At 35.5% G+C, this 21,257-nt stretch overlaps 1 protein-coding gene across 1 annotated transcript; it reads right to left on the bottom strand.

The window, feature by feature from the left end:
- Nucleotides 1-16,827: 16,827 nt before the first annotated feature.
- LOC141438014 (gamma-interferon-inducible lysosomal thiol reductase-like protein) lies at nt 16,828-20,561 on the bottom strand. Its single transcript, XM_074101636.1, has 4 exons — nt 20,024-20,561; nt 19,657-19,842; nt 19,048-19,221; nt 16,828-18,241 (listed from the first exon to the last, which is right to left on the bottom strand). Exons 1-4 carry the CDS (start codon nt 20,168-20,170, stop codon nt 18,005-18,007), a joined length of 744 nt encoding a protein of 247 aa, XP_073957737.1. The 5' UTR covers nt 20,171-20,561; the 3' UTR covers nt 16,828-18,004.
- Nucleotides 20,562-21,257: the final 696 nt, after the last annotated feature.

Raw genomic sequence — 21,257 nt, 5'->3', positions numbered from 1 at the left:
AGTGACTTAGAAGATGTTTAGACATCTTGCTTGCAAGCAGAGCTAAGCAAGGATACGTGCATCAATGAGGGCTATCGCGTATGAATTCGCCGCTGGAGGCGCTAGTGTAGTGAGAGGATTCCAAAATGTCAAATGTCACTGTTTTTGGGTGAGCTACGCGGGTTTATTTATAATTAGAATAATTTTGTGAATATTTTGCATTACCTGAAATTAATTATGGCAATTATGCGTTACGGGGCAATGAATGTCTGTGTTTTGAGACAGTTTTGTCTCTCGGAAACTTTTGTCCTCCCTTTTTCCGAACAAAACGGGACTACGCAACACTGTGGTTGCTCGATATTGTTATGGTACGGTTTTAAGGTGTATTAAATATGATTTTAATCTAAACTTCGTTTACACTCCCGTAATAACAGACTTTGAAAGCCACACTTAAAACCGCAACAGTGGCGCCATCTAAGACAAAAAACGATAGCCCTCATTACTTTAAATCCACGACAGAATCACATTGCAAAGTGAATGGGACGAAATGTTCATTTAAAATAAAGTGTTTCTGCATATCTCTGCTCAGCTCCACTCACATCAATGAAAGCAAATCCTTACACATATAAGTATAATTGAATAAAGATAAATACCTACCTTGGACAATTTACAACATTTGTTCTAGTCCTACACTAAGCGTAGATGTACCTATGGGCTATTACTACGGGCGAGGGACAACGAAAACATGCTTAAGAAGTAATTTATTGAATCAGGTGTTACTTTGCGGAGGTCCATATTAATGAGTTATTATAAACAATTACTTGGCAATACACAGACATTTACCCGTACCGGGATTCGAATTCGGAACCTAGCTTCATAGTCATAGTCACTATTTATCATGCACTAGGCCAATCCGGTCGACGACTTATTTAATTTGCCCGATTCGAAAGAAATAAGTAGAAATAAATAGTCAATTAATTCTAAATCGTTTCATAGTTCATTCCGTTGGGACGTTCTTAAAGTTTTATTGCAGTTTTCACCAGAATACTCCTTCTTAACTACTAAACTGAATCGCACAGCAAGAAGCAGTAGTTAGCGACAGACAGCAATTAACACATTAACGCGGTAGTCCTGTGACACTACAAGGTGTAATCAACAGGCGGAAACTTCGTGAATGAATAAGCAGGTGGCCGGGGGCGGACAACTAGCAGTAAGGCACGTAAATAATCTCCATGACTTATTAAACTTAATTAGCTGCTTTCTGATGAGTCAGAATGCAAATCTGTAAAAATATATAACTGGCCAAGTGTGAATCGGATTCGCACACTGAGGGCTTTGTACAAATTTGTTGGTTAGAGCCTTGGTGCTAAGCAAAATGTACGCAGGGTGGGCTCATTTTAGATTGGTCACTGACATAAACAGACATAAAAAAATAACATTTTCACCTCAGCACTTCAAACAGGCACCCAAGATAGGGTTCCGTAGCCATTACGAAAATATTAAGTGATATTTTTCTAAGGATTTCGTATTTTATACGGAATCTTCCAAGTTTAGGTATATTTTATACCTTGGCTGCTATTTAAGAGTAAAGCTACTAATAATTCTAAAGCAAACTTAGCCGTTATAGTTTTCCTTGAAAGTTTGATATACTTACTACCATCCTGAATTTTACGGTTTGGATTTTAGAGGGGGGGGGGACGCTCGATTTTAATGAAAATATGCACATTAAAGTTGAATATTTCGCAAAAAAAATTAATGAATCGAAAAATCGTCGTAGCAAACCCCTAATGATTTTAAAAGACCTATCCAACGATACCCCACACTATAGGGTTGGATGAGTAAAAAAATCACCCCCACTTTACGTCTATGGGAGTACCTACGTACCCTAAAAAAAATTTATTTTAATTTTTTATTGTACCATTTTATATATATATATATATATATATATATATATATATATATATATATATATATCCGTGCAAAATTACAGCTTCTAGCATTGATAGGTTCTGAGCAAAGCCGTGGACGGACGAACAGACAGACAGGCAGACATGGCGAAACTATAAGTGTTCCGTTTTTGCCATTTTGGCTCCGGAACCCTAAAAATCAGTGAGCAAAATCGCATTTGCACAGTGCTGGGTCTACTCTACTAACTGAATTCCAAATATTCATTGTGATCTATCACTTTCACTTCAACACAAAAAAAGCGAGATATAGGGTCAAATGTGTTGATTACAATCTTAAATTAAATTTATAGTATTAAAAATATATCGATAATAAATTACATGAAAACTAAATATTTCCAAAAAGTCGAACCTCGTTGCACGAAAGCTGCTGTTTTTTTTACTAAAAGCGTTCCGTATACTGCCTAGGTACCTACCACTTAGAGTTGGAATAAAATAAATATTTGTTAAATTTAATGAATTTTCAACTAATTTATTTATGTTTATGTGATAGAAAACCTAATAAAACCATAATAACACATTTGATCCTGGGTTCCCTTTATCTTGCATAATATCGATTCTCCGAAATACACTTCTTATAACCGGTGTCACATAATTTTTTTTAGCCGAATAGTACTTTTGCATAATCATTACTTTGCATAAAATTATCAGTTCGAATAATAGTCATTTCTCAGAATATTAAATGGCAGAACACTGTTATCGCCGAATATACTTTTGCAGAATATTAAATAGCAGAGCAATAGTATCGCAGAGTTTTATATGGCCACTTATTCTGTGATAAGGCATAATGGCATAGTGAAATACTAGTTTGGATAATACAATTAAAAAGTATTTTCACTGAATTTCAAATAGTGCTGACCTTCATGGCATAATGACAAGGTTAAAGAAACGAACAGCTACCATAACTTAAGATCAGCAAAGTGACAGCAGCATACGTAGCGCCGGAACAGAACAGCAGCTACATAAGTAGGTTAGGTTAGAACTGCGGCCACAACAGCGAGCGAGCGAAGCGAGCGTGCCGCGGCAGTGGCCGGCCAAGTGCCAGATTCTTACCGCAGTTTAATTACAAGTCATGTTTAGTTAAATTTTATTCTGCTTTTTACCATTATGAAAACTAAATACTATAAGATATATCTTTCTGCGTAATAACTATTCGGATATATAAATATTATTCTCATCGATACTATGCCATGTTAATATTCTGCTTTCCAAAATCCCCTTTAGGCCGGCAACGCACCCGCAGTCCTAATTATGCTGTAGGTGTCCATGGGTGGCGGTGATCGCTTACCATCAGGTGACCCGCATGCTCGTTTGCCAGCTACTTGATAAAAAAATATGAGAAATGATAGTATGCGAAAAAATATAGGTATGCAAAAAGTAATTCGGTGATATCGACGGGGAAGAAGTAAATCCTCCTATCTTACATTTTTGGGCAAATTCACTTTTTAATGTAGTTAGATGTAAAATTTTATTTTACGTATCCTGTAAAGATCTCCTATCTACATGTTCAAGTTTTAGGCGATTTTTTGTCAAATAGAAATAGCTCTTAAAATACAGCTTTTATATTTTGTAAACATTTTTATGAAAAAACCTCCTTTCTGCTGGAAGAAATTACTCCTATCTGTTTCGCGCGTGTTTTTGCTGAAAATATCTCCTATCTGCATAACGAAACGTGTTTACTCGACCGCTGCGCTCGCGCGACTGACTGGTGTGTTGAGTTGACAACCGCGTAACGTATTGACGGCTGATCGCGCGATGTCTAGGAGGTTCTAGTCCGTCTATACAGATGGTGTTAGCTTCGCTCAGTTTGCACAACCGCGCCGCTGCTTACTAATATCACAGCAACAAGTGCAAGTTTTAACGTGCATCTCGTGAAATATATTGTGAAAAATAGAAAATAATGTTTAGTTTGTGTTGGATTGTTAATGATTAAGGTAAGTTTTACAATATAGATTACAAGGTAGTAAGTTTACAAGGTAGATTTTTTTGTTTTAAAAATACCTCCTATCTCCGTATATAACGTAGAAAAGAGATGTTGGCATTGTTAATACTTTGAAGTTAGAAGATCTTACTAACGGCGAACCTGGACGACAGGCATTCATTTTACGTGTGCAATAGATACCTATGATGGTTTATCTTATAACTAATTACAATGTTCAGGCACTACGTAATATTGGACGAGAAGATATTACAAAGTTTCCCGAACGCTGCCCATCCGAGTTGGATTCTTCGGGCGACCTCTTTGTCGAAGTTGGACCTACCCAATTGGTCAACTTGTACAAGGTAAACATAGTGGTCAACAACTTCGAGTGCATCGTTCCCAGCGATAACCGGCACGGGTGTGACATGGACATTTGACATTATTTTTAGTCTTGACCATATTCATCTTAAGACCCACCTGAGGTCACTGAGCATAGTATTTAGCTCCTCCAGCGACTTTGCCATTATGACTATATCATCGGCAAAACGAAGATGTGTGATGTACTCGCCGTTGATATTGATGCCGAACCTGTTCCAGTCCAAGAGCTTGAAAACGTCCTCCAACGCATTTGTGAACAGCTTCGGAGAAATAACGTCTCCCTGTCTCACACCTCGCTGTAGTTAGATTGGTTGTGTACTCTCGTTCTGCAACCGGATCGACATAGTGGCGCTGCTGTACAAACTCTTTAACACCTCGATATATCTATAGTCAATATGGCATCGCTGAAGGGACTGCAATACAGCCCAGGTCTCGATTGAATCGAAGGCTTTTTCATAGTCCACAAACGATAAACATAGTGGCCGATTATTCTCCTCGGTCTTCTGTATAATCTGGCGGAGCGTGTGAATTGGTCTATGGTGCTAAAGCCTTTACAGAATCCAGCTTATTCGGGAGGCTGGAAATCATCAAACCTTCGCTCGAGACGATTCGTAATGACCCTCGAAAATAACTTGTATACATGACTCAGGAGTGAGATGGTTCTATAGTTCTTCAATAAGGTATTGTCGCCTTTTTTGAAGAAGAGCACCACCACACTCCTGTGCCATGCATCCGGCGTGGTACCCTCGAGTATGACGGAATTAAATAACCTCTGGAGGACTACAAGTACCGGTTTACCACCCGCTCTCAGAAGTTCTGTCGTGATTCCGTCATCCCCGGAGCCTTGTTGTTTTTAAGTTGTTTGAGAGCCACTCTAATCTCGTACTGGCTGATGGGATGTCTTCAGTGTAATGACGGATTAGTTTAGCTCTGGTATCTTGAGCTGCACCTACAACGGGCTTCTGTGTCGAGGTATATAACTGTTCGTAAAACCTTTCGAGCTCTCTCAACAACTCCGGTTTCGATGAGATGATACTGCCATCGTCGATCTTCAACTTAGTCATTTGGCTTTTCCCAATAGACGAATTCTTTGCGAACACTAGAGCCCTGGTTCCGCTCAATTGATTCCTTAATACGTGCAGTATTAAAGGCACGCATATTTGTTATTTGTTAATTTACCTACTAATAACTATAACTCTGGGTTTACTTAATTTTTGCTAGGAAAACCATCGGAAGCAGTAAAGAGAAGATTTTTTTATTGATGATGACACAGGACCCAAGTATCCTAAACGTTAGTCTATCGACTATTAACAGAATAATAAAATCGTAATTTTGTTTAAAGTTTATATCTTCAATAAAGATATTATTACGGTGTTGGCGTCTTATTGATATATTTTTTATTTACAAAACGATATTTAATTATTATGTTGTATGCTCTGTAAATTTTCAGCTAAGATATTCACTATCTAATTCTTCCCCTATTCCATTGAAATATCTTCTAACTTGAACTCAATTTGGGATTCGTAATAAGCAATACCTCCTATCTTACAAAATCATGCTTAATTTATGTTATAAAGTACTTATTGATATTATTCTAAATAAAGATAAGGTTTTTGATGCTGTAGAACATTGTTTACACAGAGAAATTATACTAATATTAGGAATTTGAAGGAATCTTTACTAGTGGAAAAATCGTCTAACTTCAAAATACTCGACACAACACAAGGAACAATACCTTCTAACTTGCACTTACTTTAAATCCTGTAGCACTACTAAATAATAATTAGTTTAAAAAAACAACTACTTAGATAACAAACAAACCCTCAGAACATCAGATCAAGGTAAAATTATAAACAAAAAATATTCAGTTTTTTCCTTCTCCTGTAAAGTTAGGCCTGTGTGAGATAGGAGAATTTACTTCTTCCCCGTCGATATGATGCTCTGCTCAAGGTTGTTATGTGAAACGAAATTATGACATTCGATTTTCTGCAACATATTAGTGAACCTTTGATCCTATGTCTCGCTTTTTTCGTGTTGAAGTGAAGTTCTAAAATTTAGAATTCAGTGAGGAGACCTTTAAAAAAATAATTAAAAAGTTACTTTGTCTCATGCTGAAAGCATAATGCGATTTTGCTCACTGATTATGAATAGCAAAACCTGCCTGTTTGAGGTGCTGAGGTGAAAATAATTATTTCAGAGGTGAAATGTTAAATGTGTGCTGTAAGAGCTACATTCATATCAAATTTCAAGTTATAACGACAACTGGTAGTACCGTATGTGTTCTGATTCCCCAACAATTTGTATGCAAAAACCTGGTTTAATAGCTGTATCTTTTGATTGCGCTAACTTAGAAGTTTTATTTACCTGACTGAGTATTTAATATTAATTTCAGCTTGATACCTCTACGCGGTCCTGGTTTTTTTTTTTGAAATTTGGTAATATTGCGAGAAATACCCTTTATTATGTTTTAATTGACTATTACTCATATAGTTACAATACCACAAACTGGACTTATCATGCCTAACCTAAATTTTTTTGAAGCGCAACTTTTGGTCACTTGGGTTCAAAGATCTTCCTCAACTTCACTGCTATAACACTTCTTAATTAACTCTCAGATTAAACATCAGTACGTTTTCAAATTAGCATGCAAATAGAATGAACAGATGACAGATTAAAATATTTTGGAGTTAGAATAGCAAAGAGCGCCCTTACGGTTACCTACGAGTAAACCATCAAATTGGAGGAGTTAGTAGGTGTCGTGTTCGTATGCGTATTTCCCCTTTTCGATAAAATCTAACGACTTGGGATTGGGACCAACCGATTCAGATTTACTATCTAACTGATTGCAATAGAGTAGACAAGATACCTAGTTACAAACCTTAACGCAAGCGTACAAATACTCGTCACTGTTCCAATAGGTCCTAGGTTTTTCTCAATCAAAATTAGCTTTCATTAAAAATCTGTTTTCCTAAAAACTCTATTTGTAAGCAAAAAGCCTATTCGTAATTGGTTGTTACATTAATGAGTAGAATATAAACAACATAAATAAAGTGGGTAAAAAGTGGGATGAACTTTCAAGTCAATTTAACCAGAGTCCCTACCTACCTCAAATTTGATACTGATATGCTGTAATGAAAATGCAATCAAAGTCACCAAAAATTGCAGCCAGCACAAAAGTGTTGTTAATAAACAAAAAAAAACATTTTAAAGCCCCATTAAGACCAAGACCTTGCATGCAAGTTGCATTACATCGCAGACTATTGAGGGACAATAAGTACCGCAATGTAGTGAAAGTTCTCGCATAGTCTAAATGAGGCTATAAGCAAACTGATTCCTAGTAAGTAGGTACTTAATTAACTATATATGGTCGATCAAGAAATTTCGAAGTGTGTATTTATTCTGACATAAAGACTGCCATAAAAAGTGGTAAAAGACTTTCTTGATCGACTGTACACGTAAATAGTCTACGAGTATAAACAAATCCCGCCAAAACTATGATGTGACAGTTTCTTTGGCGAAATTTTCAAACAAACTAATACATCATTGTTTCAACGCTTAACAATGAGAACACGCTTACGTGTTTTTAAGCGGGATACTCTTTTGTGTGCTACACAATGTCATAATTTGCCGACTCCGCCCGGGCCGGGCGCGGTGAGCCGCCCGGCGATATCAGTCCTAATTATTATTAATGGTGAGAAGACAGCTTGTAAAATCACGCTCTGCTCATGCTACAGTAACTATAAGGTACCTAATGATTAAATATGATGTCGATGTGAATGCTCCCAATTTACAAAGTGGACCTCGTTTTTTCTAATTTAGTAGAGACTGCTTTTAGATAATTAAAGAAATCCTATGACAATAAAAAACAAAAACGCAAATGTAGGTCTCCCTTTGGCATAACATTTGTTGTCCTAACATGAATACGTACGTACTTATACGGACTAATTAACTAGTACTTACTTAGTTAACTAGTACCTAAGTCGTAGGTAAGTCCCCTAAAAACAAATAAATCAAGTGAATTACTTAGATATGGAAATGTCAAAATGCCTGGTTTTTTCAGTAGCCTACTAAGGGTGCCTCTTATTTCGCAAAACATAAATTCATTAATGTTAAGAACATGAATTCGAAATAACAGATTTGGCATAACGTAAATTAATTATACATAACTTGAACTTGCATAGTTATAAAAAGCATAAAACATATATATCATAATAATGAATTCGCATAATTGGAATACCTATGCATAACATTATTAACTATTACTTAAAGTGTTATAAAATGAGTTCTCATAATTTTATCAAGCAAGTGAATTAGCTTGGTCAGGGCAATCCGACTCGGTTGGGTCACAAAACAGATAGGTACAGAAATCAATCTACGTAGGGTAAATCGCTAGTAACTGGCCACCTTCCAGTAACTGGCCATGTTATACTAAAATGATAAAATGTTGAATTCTATAATATAACACTTAAAGTAAATCACCAGATAACAGCAGTTAATACAAGAATTACTCAACTACTATGTACATCGATTAAAGTAAGAGTTCATAATAAAATGAGTTTGATTTTGACGTGACGTTGAACTGTCTGGTTGCTTATTTTTTCTATTAGCGGACATGCATTTCGAATTAAGAAATTCTATTATAATTTGACTACTGACTTTATGTCAGTGTAGGTAAATGAGATCATAAAAGGTAAGAGAATTTTTTTTTACTATTATTTTACATAATAACTTCAAATTCTATAACTTATTTAGATGGCTAATTTCTGAAATGTAATTCGACACTATTTTAAATACTAGCCAAGTATGCCAGTTACTGAAAGGCTATAAAAATATGATTGTTAAATTATGGCAAGTTTCTTAACATACCTTTCAGCAGTTGAAAAGAATGTGCACATAGTATCTAATAATTTATTAATTTATTATTTGTCAATAAGAAAATGGCCAGGAAATATAGAACGGACCGGGAAAAGACTAATTGAACAACAACCATAATGCCATAACCTCCAATGCTTTCCTCAGTATAATGTCCGAGAAAAAGCGAAAGACAGAAGAAAAAGAAAAGGAAAAAGAAAATTGAAAAAGGGCACGAGAATTAAAAAAGACAACTAAAGAAAATGAGACGATATCTAAAAAACGGAAGTAAATCCAAATAAAAACCTTAAACAAGAACCAGAAGTAAATGCAGACATCCTAAGTACTATAATCGAAGCCAAATCTAAGAAAACGAAAGTAAACGCAAAAAAAACCCTAAAAAAAACAATTGTAAATATAGATTTCCTAAGTAAAGTAATCGAAACCAAACCTAAATAAGTGAAAATAAAAACAAAAAACAGAGTTTCAGATGAAAATAAAAGAATTAAAAAAGACAATACCTAAACACATTTTCATTATTTTTAACATCACTACTTCCCCTAAAACAATAATATGGTCGATATCTCTTTAGAGGTAATCACAATAAACATTATAAGCAAGCAAGGTAGTAAAGTCGCCAGTTACTAACGATTTACCCTAAAAAGTGCGGTCGAGCAACGCACACATAGAAACTGCTTACGGACACGATATCTCGGAGTTCTCGGACCGGTTGGGACCAGTGCCCCGAACGCGAGTGCCATTCGCTTGAGACACGCCTCTGTGAACTTTTTTTTTTGCAATAATGGAGAATGCAAATTTATTACACTTTAAAATATAATAATCGTGCATTTCGCCAATGTCGAAATCGTCGCAAGATATTTTCTGTGACAAATTTTTAATATAACAACATTAACATTAAAATATTTTAGTTATAATTAAATTATACTTCCATTCTTCCCGTTTCATTCTCAACAATAAATCCAACAACTAGATACGAGTGCCACTACCACAATAGTTTTTTGTGCATAAGCCATAGTTGATAACCCTAGAGCGACCGCCGAGCGTAGGTATGAAAAGTGAAGTAGGTACATACATGAGATTGACTTCTGTACCTATCTGTTTTGTACAGAAGGTCACAAGATCAGGAAGGTTAGGTTCAGAAGGCTAAGGCGAGAGCGAAGCACAGCGTAGCTCCCGCCTTAGCCTTCAATGTAAGGTATTTTTTATAGCAGCCCGATAATGGATATTTTCACATAGTAGTTCACTTCTCGAATCTAATTGAGTAAGTGAAACAATATGGACAATCTAAGTAACCATTTTATGTTTATATTTACATTGTTTAATACTTATGCAAAGAAATGTTATGCTTATTAAATTTATGCCAACTTATCGTTATGCGCATCCAAATTGTGCGCATTCAGTTATGCGAATTAGTGCTATGCGGATTAATATTTATGTCAAATAACGTTATGCCAATTTTAATTAGGAACATTATTTTTATGCAAATTAATGTAAGTAAGTGAGTTATTAAATAATAGACCAGTTTTTAAAATATATACGTCATTGTGTTTCTTGCCGCATTCTTCGCAACCTTAGTTTTTCCGATCTGGTGCGTGCGGTAATTTTTTTGTCATTTATTAATATTTTTTCAGTAATGACCCTATATACCTGCGTACAATACAATGCAATACAAATAGGTAACTCTCTATTATTTAACACCACAAATCAATAGAGTGAAATATAAGAATGAAATATTAAACAAGATAGACGATAGGGGGGGTCTCATCCATCACTTAAGTCGTAAAATGTTAAAACATACGAATGTTTTGTAAATAAATACATAGTGTACATACTTATACGGGAATACAAAATTTGCATTATCCAAATTATATTCATAATCAATAGGTAAGTAAACCGGTTAATTTTACTTAATTTGTCATTCTTCAGGCTAAAATTATATCGCAGAAGCGTCGAATCAGCGAATCACATTAGTTTCCATCTTTATGATAACATTGTGTTTTGTCAAGTTTACGGCAACATAACATAATGCAATTTCTATAAGCCTATTTCATACACGCATTGTGCTGTGCTGACGTATTCTGGCCAACACGAAAAACCCATTAGAGTTGTTTGCGTGGTAGCGGGCAGGCGGCGCCAGTGACCGTGGCTAAGCGGATTGGCTGCGTCCGCGTTGCAAGCAACTACATGCGCAGTCGCCGTGCAAGGATCAACAGAAAACCTGAACTAAGTACCTATATAGTTGTATAACTTGCTTTAGATTATCTTGGGCTTAGTTTGAGCGGTACGAATTCCAAGTTAATAATGGTAAGTAAATCTTTCAATAATTAAATGACGCTATCTCATCTTTATGTCTTGCACTCCTAAATCAAAATTATCGCAGCATCCAGATCCTGTCATTCATGATATCTACAAAGTTCAGTGCTAGCTAACTACCGCGTAGTAAAAAGATAATTGTAACCTAACATAATAGCAATTTTTAATATTCACGGTCCCAGTGTTCGACAAGCCCAATAGATGACACTTTGCTGTCACTTCTATTGCTAATGACTTAAAATTAAAAATGACAACTACCGAGACAGTGACGAGCACTCGGACGTTTATCTTACGTCTAAATAAAGCCTAATACATTTTTTGTAGCATCTTACTACAATTAGGTAAGTATTTAAAGGCGCTGACGTAGGTACCTATTTAGTTAAGAGTTAAGACGTCTTTTACCCTGCGTGCAACGGCAACGTCTTATCTGTCCTAATGACGTTGATCATTAATATAAAAGTCGCATAATTAATTAAATGCGGTGCGTTCACTTTATTAAGGAAAATATAATTTGAAGATAGTAGGAAGTGAGTGAAGAGTGTTATGGAAGAGCTATACGCGACGTCATTAGGGTAGAGATGCGGTAGCGCAATCAAAGCCCACGGCCGCAGCCTCCTCTAACGACGAGTGCTCTCGATAAAAATTAAAAACACGTGCAAGCCCAGTCTGAGGAAAGTTTTAATGAGTACACGGCTCGCTCCAACGGCGGGATAGACGAACCCCTTGCTTGCCCGAGTTGCCCGTGCCCTGTCTGTTTGGCAAGAGCTATGTAGGTACTATCGCACTTAACAATTTTTAATGCGATTTCTGGACTACCTGTAGTAAACAGACAGGTTTTTCCAGTATTTTTAGAGTTAAACTAATTCCCCTTAATTATGTACATGCTCATTTTTGACATTTAAAGAGAACCTCGTCTTCTACGGAAAAAAGAATGTCTTATTAGATTAAGACAATATATTGGTCAAGACAATAATATTTCATATATAGCCGGACTCCATATTGTATTGGATGAAGACAAATATTATCTTACTTAAAGGAAATAATTACTTGGATTTAAACAATACTCCTGAGACTATGAATATTCTTGGTCAAAGAATTCCTTTTTTTCCGTGTGAATATGAATTAAAACAGTATAAAAATAAACTTTAGCCCTGACAATCGGCGAGCCAATCAAAACCATATGTCGGCAGTCAACAAATTCAGCACGATATCCACTGTATTATAATGAATCCCTGAGCCCAACCGCGCGGACGAAATCCATTGGCAAGATGCATTTTCCATTTTATTCATATTGATGCTTTTTCGGGTAACATAAAAACTCCATTAGATTTGTGCAACGGCGTCGGGCCAACGAGAGACGACGTGGCCGTCCCGCCCGCTGACCGTGCGTAAGCGGCTTTATTGCTCCCGTACTCCTGTCAGCATCACCGGACTGTAAAGTCACGTTAGCAAATTGATGACACTTATTAAAGGCACAAAATACATCCCAAATATACCGGAGTATTCCGGCAACTTTCGGACCTCAAAGTTTTGGACGGACAGGTAAGTACCTATGTTACTCGTATCTGTAGATTTGTACGGCAGTTGTCTACTTATACCTAAGCTAAGCAAGATTTTTTCTGAACAATATTTATTATACTTCTAAGATTAAGATTAAGCTCTTCGAAGATTATATTTCTGAATGAAAATGATTAGGCGTTCTGCTCAATTGTTCCTGACAAATTAAGAAATCTTGTTCAAAAGAACTCCAATTTATCCGTAAGCCTAGAGAAAAAGCCTTTTCATTTCGTAAGAGCCAAAAAGCAGACGCTATTTTAAATCGCAATAACGCTCCTCCGCATTGTGAAATCAGCTAAAAATATGAATAAATCGTGAGAATCTTTGCAAAACAATAGTTTGAAATGGTGTACGAGAGAAAAAGCCGGATGCAAACGCCATTCATATTAATTAGCACAGCGAGACGGGGCTTTTACGAAATTAGACCCGTGATTTCACTGGAGATTTATTATGGTGTTTGAAATGGTTTTCGGAGCAAAGGTAGCCATTTAGAGACAGGCAAATTGGTGTTGTCAGTCAGATGGGCTTTCCAATTGAATTGACTGAGGCGCTTGTTTGTTGACGGGGCGGCGCAGGGCGGAGCGGCTGGCTTATTTACGACTTCTGTAAACTGGGAAAGTTAAGGTTCACGCAATATCTAAGAATTAATGCCTCTATAATTTGTTACTCACATATGAAAGAGGAATCCTTTCCCCGTGTGCTGCTTCACGTGCAGAAGATACCAATAAACGCAAATATGTCATATCATGTGTAGGTATCCGTGTAGGTATTTAGGTAGCTAATAGGTAACTTAAAAGACAAATAGGTGGGTATGCTTGTTGTCATTATAAGGTCCTGCTGCCTGATTATTATGTTATGTCGTCGCCAGATTATAAAATGTATGTATGTAAACTCTTTATTGCCCATAAAATTAAAAATACAAATACACGGAGAGGAGAACAAAGGCGAGCTTATCCCTAAAAAGGGATCTCTTCCAGCTAACCTAATAAAATTTGCTAGATCCCGAAATTCCTGGGACTCCTTATCATGAAACGCGACCATCATGATTTGCCAGCTAACTTCCCCTATATCGTTCAAGCATAAAAGGCTTTTCGCTATAGTTGATATTGCAGGTGGTAGGACCTTGTGCAAGGTCCACCTGGATTGCTACCACCATCTTGCTCACTAATCCTGCCGAGAAGCAGCAGTGCTTGCACTGTTGTGTTTCGGCGTGGAGAGTAAGACAGCCGGTGAAATTACTGGCACGTGAGGTATCCCATCTTCGGCCTCTAGGTTGGCAACGCATCTGCAATAACCCTGGTTTTGCAGATGTTTATGGGCGGTGGTGATCTCTTACCATCAGGAGACCCACTTGCTCGTTGTCCATCCAGTCGAATAATAAAAAATAAAAAGTTGATAAGTATTATTGATTTCTATGATAATATCTCGCACAGCGACTGACACTTAATTAATGCCTAGGTACTTATCCCATGACTTATCCTTATGGATAATATCATCGCGCGCACTGTTTCCTGCAAGGTCAGTCAAGTCAGTGGTCAGTGGTTCAGTCAAGTGCAAAAATAAGTATCTATTTTTGAATAGATACCTACCCGTGAGTGGTTTGCCACTCAAAAATATGTCTACGGCCTTGCGTCGGAGTGTGGTATTTATTTTTGAAACTTTGAATTAGTTCATATTTTTACACTTGATTGTACTATTGGAATGCGCTTAAATGTGACGGTTGGGTTCGAGTGTTGTTTTTTTTTTTTAAATTGTTTAAAATTATAATTCTAATCGATAACAAAATTAGCAGGTCGCAGTTGTAATTAGTTAAGAACCCCTGATTTTTATATTTTTTATTAGCTGTGGGCGAACAGACTTAAACGATTAAGCCTTATGTTTAAGCATATCGGTAATGTAGTGCCCCCACCCAAATCCTAAAAACTCCAAGACAGACAAGACTAGGTATATCCCCGAAGATGAAAATACCTACATTTGATTAAAGAATAACGTAAATTAATAACTCAATTAATTAACTGCGAAGCAGCGCTGAGTTATATATATATAATACGAGTACGATCTAGTGATACGTAAGATAGTTACTATATTATAGTGAAAAAGTTATCGGACGACATTAATTGAAGCTACGAGTTATTAGGTTTAACGAAAATCTATCGTAAAACCGATTTAACCTACATATTTAGCCACCAGCTTTTGCCCGCGGCTTCGTCTGCGTAGGTAATAGGTACCTAGTCAAACCTATTTTCATCTTTCACCTATAAAGTAGGTATATCGATATCACCGTAGCTGTGCTGCGCCCATCACTTTAGTGCTTACGATTCCTGAGGAAGAGACATGCAGCAATAATTTTCAGTCGTGTTGAATCTAAACGTATTCACATAGAGCTCATTTTACAATGCTATATATACGTCTAAAAAATTTGACACCTTCTTGTCAAATTAGTTCTGCTAGTCAGGGTGATGTGGCGCTACGTAGCTGCACAATGGACTCTCAGCGATATATATAAGTATAACGTTGAATGAAAGTTCTAATTAATGTTGCCGGTTCAAAAGTTATTACCTTATTCTAATAGAAGCTAATGACCAATAAGCGCCAAGATTTCATGCAGTGTGTGTCCAATGCGCATGTGCGCATTTCCGGCGACACGGGTTTCGGTACAATTTAAGTAGAAGCTTTTGGCAGTTCCACTAGTTTTTAGGATTCCGGAGCCAAAATGGCAAAAACGGAACCCTTATAGTTTCGTCAGTTCCGTCTGTCTGTATGTCTGTCCGTCCGTCCGTATGTCACAGGCATTTTACTCGAAAACTACAAGATGTATATCAATGAAATTTGGAGTACAGATGTCTTGTCAAAGCCGCTATTTAATGTTGTAGTTAAATTACAAAATAAATATTTATAGGGGGGGCACTCCGTACACGTAACAGAAATTGAAAAACAAATTTTTTTACTCGCATCAACGTGTGGCACATAGTTCGACGGCTCTTTTGAAAAGATAGTAAGGTTTCTCAAAAACTATTTTGATTAAGTGAAGGTTTCCGGAAAAATCGCCTATCTTGGGCGTGTCCGAGACGCTCTTGGCCGGTTTTTTCTATTCCGTGCTTACTACCATCCTGAATTTTTTCAAATTTTTCCACCCACCGGTTTAGATTTTAGAGGGGGGTGGGACGCTCGATTTTAATGAAAAAATCAATGAATCGAAAAATCGTCTTAGCAAACCCCTAATGGTTTTAAAAAACCTATCCAACGATACTCCAACCTATAGGGTTGGATGAGAAAAAAAAATCACCCCCACTACGTCTAAGGAGGTACCCTAAAAATTGTCGGCATAGTTTACATATACATCCGTGCAAAATTACAGCTGTCTAGCATTGATAGTCCCTGAGCAAAGCCGCGCACGGACGGACAGACAGACAGACATGGCGAAACTATAAGGGTTCCGTTTTTGCCATTTTGGCTCCGGAACCCTAAAAAAGTGAATGAACGTTGAGAAGAAGAAAAAAATGTACTCAATTCAATGTATATTTTTCATTTATGGCGATTTCTTTATGAAATTAATGAAAACAATGTGAAATACAAAAATAATGTGAGTGAGGTAAAATAAATCGAGACTTATTTGTGATCATAAAAATGTTGCTACAATTTAATTTGATTTACAATGCTGCCTGTAGGGTTATTTTTAGGGTTGCCAAAACAAGGTTTGCTTTACATTGCTCGTGACAAGTTAGACTGGCCAGACTCTAGCTTTTAGTTTGTAACCAAAGTTGTAACCTGATACATTTAGGCCTGAAAATCTCATAATTCCCGTGGGATTTCCGCAACAACTAGTTCAAAATAAAACGACGATTTACTTAGTTCATAAATGTGCATGAATAAACTTCTTGCCATTTTTTTATTTATTTTTTACAAAAGAGTCAAGCATTACTAGTAAACATGCTTAATTATTGTTAAACCAAGCTTGACCGCAGTAAATTTATACAGTTTTTTCACAATAATGTCAATAATGCCCCAATAACTTCCTTGATAAGTACAAATGATGGCTTACTGAGACAAGGTTGTACTGCGGCTGGAGCTTACAACGGCTTACTTGTAGTTATTATTATATACATCAAGACAATGTTGCAATGGCAAGCTTTTTCGGTATACATACTTTACAAACAACAGTTAGTTTCATTTAAGTCTCATTAAATAGTAAATACAGTGAATTGTTTAAAATAAAATAACAACCTTTGTTTTGATACGACACAGTAAACACAACCAATAATTATTTCACAATGTGCTAAAACTAAAACTGTTGTCTAGATTTATACAAATAATATAAAATGGAATTACTTTTAGAAAGCATTAACCCTAAGTCGAACTATCACTTAATATTTGTGGTATTGGCTTGTACTGTAAAACAGAAGAAAATCATTAAAATTATATTTATGATAACGATAACAATTTCATATTATAAATCAAAACAGTGTAAGGCTCTTAAGTACTTGGACAGCCTCAAAATTAGAACATCTAAAATAATTATGGTATTTAGCTAAGACAAACACAATAGTGCATTTAAATAAATACCTTCATCTTGTAATTCCAAAATCTTTTACCTAAATATGCTCTTACAGTGTCTAGTCATTAATACTTCAATAGCCTTCAAGTGTTAATTTTTTTTTAGGTTTAATAATGTTAAAATCTAACAATAACACGTTTTGGAAAATTTATACTTTGTGACTACAAATCTCACTTAAAGTCTTAAAATAGAAAATCATTATGTTAAAAACTATTCATTATAAATAAATGTACTTAAGCAATATTATAACATAAAGTTTGTGAAGCATAGTAAATACTATAATAATTTACAAAAGACATCTATTTAAGCCTGTAAAATAAGAATTTAATATTTGTGGCATGAGTTTTTGTAGGAAAATGAGCAAACATTGAGCCTTTTTTGATGTCTACATTTTTTTTTTGTTTTATGTCATTAGGATATTAGCTTCAATATATTATGATGTTTAGCCCTATTGTTCGACGACTGTCACAAACAAGGTGGGGGCAAGGGCATAGCAATTCTCTTACACACCTCAAGAAGAAAATTCTTGAGAATAGCAGGCAAGGTTTGTTTAGGTTTTGATCCATTAAGTGTAACTGTTGGAATAAAATATGGGTTGATAATGTGAGTGTCTGCACCATATTTCATCAGTAGTGCTGATCCAAGATTGTTGTTTGCACAAGTGCTGATAGGTTCTGGGTCTACATTCATAGATTTGGCACACTGGAAAAAAAAATTGCTTTCAGTGCAAAAAAACTAGATGTTATAATTAGAGAGTGGATTTGAAGTAGGTTTACAAGTTTAATATGGATAAGACTAGTACAAGTAAGAATTTATTCTTATCAAAAAGGTACGTAATAAATAGGATCTGTATGTTTGGGACGTATAAGACTTCTTTAATTATAATAAAATATTTTTCTTTACATTTGTTGGAAGAATAACATTTATTAAATTTAATTATCTATAAGATTGCATTGCGGTAAGTAAGTAATAAAATAACTGTAAGACCAATAAACAAGATGATATCTAATAAATAAATCTATCTATCTATCTATCTAACCAATCACACTAGTCATATCCATATTAAACTTGTAATCGCTACTTCAATTCCTCTCTCTAGTTATAATTATAATATTATCGCCAAAGTATACATACTCGTATCTTGGGACTTAATCTAATCACAATTACCATTTATTGCTAAAATTTCGTGATCTATCCGAACCAAATGAACATGATACACTAGAGTCTAGTGACTAGACTTTTGTTGACTTGTGACTATCGAGCTGAGATGTGGTCGAAATAAATGTAGAGGTAATAAATAGTAGTCATGATTAAGTCTCCAGATATATTTGTTGTGAGTGAGGATTGGAAAAGTTTTTTTTATCCAATATTTTAACGAGGCTTTAGCACACCATGCGGCATGCCTCATGCCTCATGGGGAACCTCAGGTATATACACCGAGGTTCCCCGAGGCTGACATAGTCACATTTAGGAAAAGGAAAAGTTTAAAAAATTAAATTTTTACTTACTCTTGAGAGAGCTTCGTCTGGATCATTATTGTCTGAGATCATACATTCTGTAAACTCGACTGACATGGTCATATTGCCAATTGTCTCAATAGAGCAAGCATGGATCTTGTTTGCGTAACACTCAGTCTCACCATGCTGACATTGAAAATAATACTGTCCATTTTCTTCTTTGGTCTGCAAAAGGAATAGAAAGTTTGTAAACTCATATAACATATAAACAAAACAAGAAAAGTCCTGACCGGTTGACTCATCAACACCCATCCAAATCTTTAGACCTAAAGACCTACTTTTATTTCATATTTTGTATTTCAACTATTTTTGTAACTATTATCTATTATATCTATATATTATGTTGTATATATTATACAGAGCTGAAATTTTGCATAGCAGCTCCCTTTAAGTATAGACGGACAATTCTACAACAAAGGAATCCACATGAGTGCTATCTCCTTTTAAATTGTGGAAAAATTAGACTCCTTTAATTTACTACCTACCTATAAATATAATATTAACTTTGCATCAATTTGTATAAACAAATAAATTAATCCAATCACACTAAAGTTGACTGAATTTTAATAATGACAATAGTAGGTTGGTGCATCTACTTACAGTAGCTTTTCCATAAGGAATAAGAGCTATTTCTAGGAACTCAGAAAGTTTTTCAGTGACAGGCCACAAGTGCCTCATGAAGAAATGCTTAGAATCTGGACACAGAGCTTCATAGTACACCCGCACTTTGACCTTGTCCTGTTTGTGTATGTTGAATTTGTCATCTTCTAGTTCTACTATTCCCTCCTGAAATAATAATAAGCCAATATGAGAAGACAACAACAGGCAATGTTATAATTATTTGCATTTTTATTAGAATTTTGCTAACATCAAACCAAATGTTTACATTAAAATGTAAGTATGTCACACTTCACTTAAAGAGAATTTACATAAAATAGAAGGAATTTGAAAATTTGCATAAAATTACCTGGGCCAATTTGGTACTTCTTTTGGCTGAATCTCCCGGAAACATACTAAACAACTGCCACATAATTAAGGAAAGTAATATGACCACAATTAATCTATAACGGGTGCAAGAAAAAGCCATTTTTGTAAAATCTGAACAAGTAGTCATAAGGACAAAAAATAATATGTAAGTAAATGGTTTTGGAAGCTTTTTCTATGAATTCACTTCATTAAGAGGTCATTTTACAGGCAAGTTAATTGGAAGAAACTTGATTATTCACTAATTCATAGTTCATTCACATATAAAATTGAGATACTTGAAGTAAATTAAATAAAAAGCCTAGTACTTATGATAACATTTCATTCACGACCAGTTGTACACTTTTCATCAATTGGTAACTCGATTGACATATAATGCTAGCATAAAATGGTATCAATTACCAACAACGTAGAGCGCAATTTTTTTTATCGGAAATAATACATTTGAGGTGAATTTAGTTTATTTGTAGCAACTGTCATGTTGGCATGTCACGTCACATTTTTTTGACAAGTTTATGCATTTGACATTTGACAGCTATAGTTTTTTTTTTTATTTAATATTCTTTCCTCTAGGGGAAAAGGCAAAGGTTGGACACCATACAGCCAAGTCTTCATTATATATTTTTTTCCCATTTTGGTAGTTTTAGTAAGGCCAGATAGAGGCCAAGTCTTCAGTTAATTGATTACGCATGAGCCAAGTCTTCAGGTCATGGTTTATAAAGGCTTCAAGCCTCGTCTTCAGTTGTAATATCCGAGTATGTGTCAATTCCATGATGTGTCATTTCCAGGTGATGTGTTCATTCCGGGTGATGTCTCTATTCCCAGAAGATTCCAGGTGATGTGTGACAGCTATAAATTACTTATAAACAGTACCTATGGTACCTATATTTGTTTTAGGTATGGCATGGAACATTGGTTATGCAGCCACAGCGGGGCTATTAATTAGATTTGCTAGTTGTGTGAAAATCTGCAACAAAAGTGGTTTTTAAAGCTCATGAAATCTATAATATACAGAATTTTATCTTATTTGATAAAAAGTAAATAATAATGAAAGCTTTTTTAATGGTAATCGTTAAAGAGTTCCCTCCAGCGGAGATCATCCTATGATCCTATCATAGGCGTCTTAGATAATTTAAGAGCTTTGTGCTGACCCTAGTACCAAGAACTACCAGATTATTGGATTGCCAGCTAACTGATTAACAAATTTCAAATTGATA

Source organism: Choristoneura fumiferana, chromosome 18 (assembly GCF_025370935.1).
Source record: "Choristoneura fumiferana chromosome 18, NRCan_CFum_1, whole genome shotgun sequence".
NCBI lineage: Eukaryota > Metazoa > Arthropoda > Insecta > Lepidoptera > Tortricidae > Choristoneura > Choristoneura fumiferana.
This window is presented reverse-complemented; position numbering and strand designations above follow the sequence as displayed.